At 42.3% G+C, this 7,859-nt stretch overlaps 1 protein-coding gene across 3 annotated transcripts; it reads right to left on the bottom strand.

The window, feature by feature from the left end:
• Positions 1 to 1,441: 1,441 nt before the first annotated feature.
• On the bottom strand, positions 1,442 to 7,059 carry LOC124406867 (transient receptor potential cation channel subfamily V member 5). Of its 3 annotated transcripts, none has more exons than XM_046882515.1 (15): positions 6,750 to 7,059; positions 5,781 to 5,959; positions 5,620 to 5,707; positions 5,364 to 5,540; positions 5,086 to 5,275; positions 4,864 to 5,017; positions 4,527 to 4,781; positions 4,371 to 4,453; positions 3,673 to 4,155; positions 3,428 to 3,593; positions 3,065 to 3,326; positions 2,354 to 2,517; positions 2,163 to 2,279; positions 1,758 to 1,883; positions 1,442 to 1,678 (listed from the first exon to the last, which is right to left on the bottom strand). In XM_046882515.1, exons 1-15 carry the CDS (start codon positions 6,838 to 6,840, stop codon positions 1,511 to 1,513), a joined length of 2,703 nt encoding a protein of 900 aa, XP_046738471.1. In that variant the 5' UTR covers positions 6,841 to 7,059; the 3' UTR covers positions 1,442 to 1,510. The 3 variants fall into 3 exon arrangements, 2 of the variants coding, with proteins under 2 accessions (XP_046738471.1, XP_046738472.1); XR_006929265.1 differs by having other exon boundaries at positions 1,632 to 1,678; positions 2,167 to 2,279; XM_046882516.1 differs by lacking the exon at positions 5,364 to 5,540.
• Between the last annotated feature and the right edge of the window lie 800 nt (positions 7,060 to 7,859).

The following is a 7,859-nucleotide window of genomic DNA, read 5'->3' on the forward strand; positions in this document are numbered from 1 at the left end:
GAGTTGCGTAATCTGTTAATCATTTACCGTATCAAGGTGATGTAATTGTGGGGTGTATATATATATATATATATATATATATATATATATATACATAGGCTGGTATGTGCAGGTACCTGCAGAACGGTTATTCATAGATATTTATAGGATTGTGCTATATTTTATCCCTCGAAGGCCTTGCGTTCGTTTTTAACCGTGATTATAAGTGTTAATTTCCATGTCTCTGAGTAATCTTGTTATTCTTTATTCTCGGTCCCCTTCTGTCTTTCAATCCGAAGCTCGATATGATAGCTGAAGTCAACACGCTCGTTAATCTTCGGTATTAAGTGGTAATCGACGATCGTAGTATGAAATGTTCGGAGAAAAGACCGAGGAAAGTATTTCGAAAAATAACTTGATTTCCCCCTAATAATTATAAGCTTGTATCTTTGATTTTCAAATCGACTAATTAGTTCTCACTTATCTGTCTATGGTTGCATATTGACTCGTGGCAGTCACGACTATACCGATGCTAAATGCAGCTTTGCCGTTTTGCTTTCACTTCTAAGTTGAGAGATTTCACGTCCAACAAAGACTCGGCGTCGCGACGCCAGATGCTTGCACGCCTTGTGACGTCACTGACAACCGTATGGCTCGATTGCAAGGAGCCATAAAATTCGTTTCATTCGGTTTGTATTCAGCTTCGAAAACCCTCCTGTCAATCTCTTTATTTGAAAGCTTCGCCCTCATTTCTCCGTGATTGTTTTGAGAACTCTGCAAAATTCCTACGGCGATGAGTGCGATGTGTCTGATGTGCTAAATGCTCGCTGCACGCAACAATTTACGCGCCATTTAATTTCTATATTTAGTTATTACGCTCTCTACGACTGCATCTCGGAAATTTTTATGCTCCAGACTCCTTCGTTCCCGATCCAGAACGAAACGCCCCACGGAACAATGTTTTCCTCCGCAGCCTTGTGCTCTTCGAAATTTATGGAATTTCCCACACTGAACATACCGAGATCACGATCGTCGAGAAGAACTCGAAAGTCGCTGGCTACCTCGAACAAGTCGAATCGTCTGTTGTACATTATTTCCGAAAAGGCCGAGATGATGCATCAAATGCCCATCAAAGTACCAGCTGCGAATTTCTTCACCTGATAACTGATGAATAAAACCAAAATATTTTCCTGCCAATAATATTCTAGAAAATAAATTTTACAAATAGTATAAGAGAAAAGATGTAGAAGAACCTGCCATCACTGTATAATGTACATTAGTTGAATGTGATTTAAGGAATGGCATCTTGAACAAGGTATTCAATGTCTGTTAAACATTCGTAAAATTCGAAACCGTATTATATGCGTGTCTTTTTATTGTCCTATTCTTCCGTATAAAATAAAAGAAAAAAGTCATGTTCGAAATCTGTTTCGAATTTTTTGATGCAACGAGTTATTCCAGTTTCGTTTTAACTCTTTTATTATACTCACTGCGTCAAATTCAGTTTTCAGTGCGTGACTAACGTACCTTCTCATGCCACACTCTCGTTCATTTGCAGGTCTTTTCCAAGCACAGAATTCGTTTGTGCAGAAAATTTTTTCATTTCGTTCTCATGGATCTTTTCCTTGCGTTTCTTAACCAACCTGTCGTGAACCCTCTTCATTTCCAATATTTCCTTCATCTCTTCCTTGTCTGCCTCCTGTAAAGAAATGCATTTCATAGAATTTTTGTGATGTTCGTATTTTGGTCATTATTACGGAGAAAAGCAAACGGCTTACGGATTGGTTCAATCTGAGCACCAGAGCTCTCCGTCCATCGGACATCGGTTGGGAATAGTCCATTAATTTTTTCAGTCTTTCAGTTGGACTCACGCCTCTCTCAACGACCAAAACTATTCTGGCCCACTGAGAGATCGATTAATAAAAATTTATTGAAAATCCAGTTTGGTATGTAAATTCTTTGGACCAGGGTTAGAGACATTAATTAGATAAATTATAGTGTCAAGTTACGCCGGCGCCTCGTTAACGACGTACGATTATCTAACCGACGAGAAGACAGTTACTGACCAGTCGTACAACGTTTTTCTGGTTAAATTAGCAGTTAACCAAGATCGAAGATTCGCTTGAGAAATTGTACCACACCAACGAATCGTAATCGAAACAAACAACTCGACTATCGCGTACCTGTCTTTGCCACTCGTTCCGGGTCTCGGCGATTTTTTGGTAAGTGTTGCCCATCATAGCGATCAACATGTTGACCAATAAGATCGCTACAATGGCCATGTACACGACGAAAAGACACTGTAATGAAACGAAGCTCTACATGAATCTCAAAGATCATTTCAATATTGTACGTGGGAAGTGAAAGATGATACCTTAGCTTCTGTTCTATGATGAGTGTTCTCAAAAGCACCGTAATAATCTCCAAAATTAGTCATGCTCATCAAAAACATGGCCATTATACTTTCCATTGGAGAAGGTACAGGATTATCAGGTTCTGTACCGTTTTTGTTGAAAGAAAGAAAGATTATATAGTAGGCTGAAAAACGTTAAGTTTTGTTTCAGAGTTTTCCTACCGCACAGTGTTATAATTATGCCTAAAAAATCCTCAGGCTCTACTCTTCTTCAATTCTGATATACTAAGTCAAGTCTTTTCTGTTCGGTCAAATCACAAGAACACAAGTTGCAGTTTTTCATATTTTGTTTGAAAAAATCTCGAATAGATGTATGAATAAAAATGTGAATTTGAGCAACAGGTTGTGACATTCAGGCTTTGTCACGTGACAACACCGGCCGCTCGATCTTTCGCTGACATCATCGCGTGCCGCATAATCAATATTAAGGCCAAATGAGTGCTGACCAGAGTGAGGATCAGTGGCATTGTCCCTTCGAATAGAGCGTGGGCAAGATGTAAAACATGTCAACATTAGAGCGTGGGATGTTCTCAATGTTAAGGACATAAACCAACGTAATTTATTCCACTACGTACAATCCCAGATGCGGTATGTAAAAGGGAAAGAGATTGCGACCCGGACTTAACGGCAGACGTTGATCCGAACGACGTAAATCAAAGCGAGATATTCTACCTTGCGAGAATCCCATAACGAAGACCATATATATCGATACGAATCTCAAAAGGTCACCCATTATCATCCTGTATATCATTACGACGAAGGGACCGACGGTCTTGAATCCTCTGCAGAAAAACAAGAAGTATGGTGCCAGGGTCAGCATCACGACAACAGCCAGCATGTCTTCAACCTCGTCGGCACAAGTCAGCCTCAAAATTGGGAAAGAGAGCAATATGGCGCACGAGAATAGGAACATCACCCGGGACGGTGCGGTCATCTGTTAAACAAAAGGTTTCGATCGGACTTCACCATGCTTCTGACTCGTAAATCTTGTAAACCGCAATGGAAACGACGTTCCTCTTTCTCCAGCGAACTGACCAGGTTTTCTATAAACATATTAAGCCCGAGAAATCTCGCCTCTCGTAGGGCCGCCGCTATGTATAAAATCGCCCCGAGCTCCATTAGAATTTCGGCAACCAGTCGGACCTTTGCAGCACTTCCCGTCACGTCCATCAGCCGGCATTCAGTCGTCAATGCGTTCCACCTACGACCATGCACTAGGTTTACTGTTTATTTATTACTATTTATGCCTAGCTTTGACAGTACGAGTGATTATGCATTACCAGCTGCCTCCATTCTCAACGTCTGAAGCAAGGGTGGTCCAGTTTAAGCCGAATAAAGTTGTGTTTTCAGTCAAAATGCTGTAGACAGCTGTGGACAGGTAGTCGAAACCAGTGGTCACATTTTCGCTAACAGTTGTGAAATTTTCATCCGAACGAGAAATGATCTCGGTCACGCTTGATTCCGTTGTTGAAAGCCCTCTTAGCAGCAATGCGACGAGAATCTCTTCCAGTGACGAAGTGATGTTCAATGCTATTTGAGAACTTAGCCAGCTTACCGCGCCCGGCGAAATGCTCACTAACGATGTTATGTTCGAGGCAAGAGATGTCGTCAAATTTTTAGCTAGCCTCGAAATTTCCTCAACCGTTGACAGGGACAGCGGACTCGACGTAGGCGCCGCTTTAGTCACTGGTCCTGGTCTAAGGGTGAAGCTGACCAAGGAAATTAAGAAGTAGAAGCAGAACAAGAAGTACTGCCGATAGAACCTGTGAATATTATTCAGTTGAATAAATTAGGGTCAGATTTGGATAGCATTGGGCTCTTTCTCTCCGTTGAGAAGCGTTCGATTTTAGTCGAATCACGTAGAAATCTTAGGAATGGAGCGATGAGATCAACGTATCGTAAATAACGTCATAGTATCGAGGTGGAGTACACTCGAGACGCGCATGGTGGGCTTGTTTACAACATTCCATTGGTTTACCTTGATTTGACAAACGTGTTCCACTTTGCATTTAAAAGATCCACCAGCACGCCGTCCATCAGTTCCAAATGTTCATCTTTGTCCTAAAACCAATGACCAGAGTGATGAAATTATGTCTGTGCCGTAACGGCACGTGTGAATTTTAGGCAAACTTACACCAAAGACGACCAAATTCAGAGCAGAATTGTTGCTTATTCTACCGGTGGCAATATCTATGGTATCAATCAGCGATAGAGGATAAGCTGCGCAAGTGATGCTACCGATTTGCCAATATATCTCTCTTTCGATGTTTAAAATGTGGAAAAACATCTCGATTCGCGCCAATTTCGCAGCCAGAGTCAATGGTGTCAAAAATTGAACGTTTCTGATCGCTAGTGACGCCCCCACTTCGTAGGCCATGTCAAAGGTTGCCTAAACGAGCACGAAACGTCAGATAAGAGACGACACCAATCTCCAGGCTCTCCGCTAAACGATTCCAATTCGTATCACTCACAAGTTTTTGATAAATGACCAACATGTGTAGAACCGTGTTGCCGTTTGTGTCCTGCTTGTCAGGATCAGCACCTCGCGCGAGCATCAAACGATAACATTCTTCCTGGCCAAGACAAGCGGCAAAACTCAACGGATACTCTCCCCAGTAAACGTAACTGTGACGATAAAAAATGATTGTGTAATACGAGAAGAGCACTGCGAAATGAGTATGTATATCTTATACCCTTTGTAATTCGTTTCCGGTGCGACGCAAACCCATTCATGTTCCATACTGTCGGCTCTTGACGCTTTTTGATCCTCGGGGCACATGAAATTCCCAAAACATCTCTCGTGGACGTCTGCTCCACTGTCTAGTAAGAATTTCACCATCGCAGGATCTTCGTTGACGATTGCGATATGCAGTACGTTTTCGCCTGGAATCGTTTCCCGAACGATAAGGTAAATCTGATTTTTATTCGAACCTGCATGCTTTGTTGACCTTCTTCAAGCTCGTCAACCCACCATAGTACTCGTCACTGATGTAAATGTCGTTGATCAGCTTTGGATAGAACCTCAAGAGACGTTTGGCCAAGTCAGCGTGAATCGCCGTTGCGTTTAGCATGCAAAGATGCAAAATGGTCTCCCCAACCGCGCCTCTTTCGCTCAAAGACCAACAGACTTCTCTGTACTTGCTTTTATCTAGTAATAAAATGCTACATTACTAAAAACGTCTCACGACCACTTGGCGAAACAAAAATGGTGGAATAAATGTGCGAACCTATATTGTCCTCGTCGATCTCCTCGTCGCCAAGGTCTTTGTCGATGTCGTATTCGCCTGGATTTTCCATGGCTCTTAGCACTGGTAACTGAAAATTTTCGAAGAGACTTAACGCTGTGTTAAAAGTTGGAGCGGACGTTTTACTACTGCCCATATCCTACCATTTTATGTCTAGGTCGTTCCTTGTTGCGTAAGAGGACCAGTTTGCTGATCGGTATCCACTTCCCTTTGCCCTTGTTGTACAAAAAGGGTTCGACTTTCGTCCTCATCGCGTGGTCAAGCTCGGCAAACTGTTTCGTTTGAGCAGCTCTCTTCATCATGTCAACGAGGAGACCTCCGCCTGTATAATTAGTGAGCAAATATTGTCGAAAATTGGAGGGTATTCATATTACAAGCTGGAGGAAGTTAATAAACTGTTTGCAAATCGCCGGCTTGCGGTACAGGAATTTCGCTATAGGTACGTGCGTTAGCGATCGAAAGCGATAGTCGGACGTGCGTCGTTAAACCGCATCAGAGGAGAGGAACGGGTGGTGGAACTAAATATTGATAATTACAGGCAGCCTGGCCAAAATAATATCTCTAATGGAACGTCGGCCAAATTACGTCACTACTGCAAGCATTCCGGTGTAATATATTATCCTGAGTCTGCGGACACTCGAACTGCTCAGCCGTTAGCACTTCACTTGCCGATTACGCATGGACGCCGACGCGCTTATGGCAGAGACGAATAAAGAGATAGAGGCCGAAAAATTTCAGGAACGCCAGCTTTATTTTCGTACTCTAGCCGCATATAGCTTCGCCCCTGTATAAATAGCCCAGTCCTGACATAATTTATCATTGCATTGTTACGTATATTCGTAAATATGGAAATGAGCCCGGGATTCCGTTACCAGAAGTGCGAGTGTTTTAAACTCGCAACATTTGTAATTAGAGTGACAGTCGAAAGAAACGCGAATGAATATCGCGTTCACTTCCGAAATTTACCGCAAGATTGCCGCGCATCTTTGATGACGTCACTTTGTCACTCTCGCATTCACTTCTCACCTAACTTACTTAATTAATCTAAATAGAATCATTATTGCAAAGATCGTTTACGGAGTATTTTTTCCGGGCATCCAAATTTTGCTCACCTTTCAGATCTACCAGTTTGTACAGCAAGATTGACGACGTGTCCGTCTGTTTCTTTACGCCACTTGTAACATTGCTTTCGGTGTTACCCATTTTGTGTTATTTTTTCGTCACAAGTCCGTCACCTCTTGTGATTGACGACCAAGTTACGCGGTACAGTAAAGAAGCAGCATTCTGAAACTGACCTCATTGTCCTAACAATATTCGTTGCCATGGCACGGCTTGGCTATCGATTATCCAAAGTTATCTCTCAGCACGGCGAAAATACCTGTGAATACTGTTCAATTCTTGTAAACGCCGTGGCCTTTCGCATAAAACGACAAATCTTCGGGAGGAATTTTTAATAATGTTCCTACGTCGATCATTACCACCAAGACTGATTCGTTTCGTCGAAATGAATCCCAGAAAATAATACTTCGTTTAAAATGTCGAACAACGTTGTTCGCAACGAAGATCATCCAATCTTCGGAACATGATTTTTATTTACATTGCAAACAAGTATAACATGCAGTACACGCTGAATGCTAATCAACTGATAAGGTACCAGCAGCCCGTTACCTTGTCACGGAAATTACGTCACGGGAGTGATCTCATAAATAAACCATGACGCAACGGTTCCCTTTATGAGTGTTTCGCATTCTGGTACGAAGACATGACACCTGGTGATGAAAAAATTATGTCTCGAGGTGAAACCGTAGACTTAAACCGCGACCATGTCTCGGTCGTAAACAGTCCGACGGTCGTTAAGAAGACTTGGACGACAACACCGGCAACCAAATCACGCGATCATTCAGGCATAATACTTCGAAAAGTATTGTTTATTAATCAGAAGATTTTGCTTCCTCTTATTTGTCATCGGTATCATTGAGGCGAAGATCGACGCCGCAGGCTATTCAATTATAAAGCCAATCCAGAATTTACACCTGAGAAGTGTTTGGATCAGTATTTGGACAATACAGTTCGGTTATTCGGTTATTTAAACAGGGCGTAATACGATGGTTGCAACTCTGCCAGTGGTGGTGGTGAGATTTTTATTGCGGTTTCTTTTACGATCCACTTCTCTTTCAGCGTGACGTCATGGCACGTTGAAACACTCCCAAAGCCGGTAGACA

Source organism: Diprion similis, chromosome 6 (genome assembly GCF_021155765.1).
Source record: "Diprion similis isolate iyDipSimi1 chromosome 6, iyDipSimi1.1, whole genome shotgun sequence".
NCBI lineage: Eukaryota > Metazoa > Arthropoda > Insecta > Hymenoptera > Diprionidae > Diprion > Diprion similis.

Bases quoted from the DNA above. Each gene is read 5' to 3' on its own strand.
- LOC124406867 (XM_046882515.1), bottom strand. From the start codon at position 6,840: ATGGGTAACACCGAAAGCAATGTTACAAGTGGCGTAAAGAAACAGACG. The intron at 5,541-5,619 runs GTTCGCACATTT...TTTTATTACTAG, and splicing joins GATCGACGAGGACAATATAG to ATAAAAGCAAGTACAGAGAA. The intron at 4,454-4,526 runs GTAAGTTTGCCT...CATTGGTTTTAG, and splicing joins TGAATTTGGTCGTCTTTGGT to GACAAAGATGAACATTTGGA.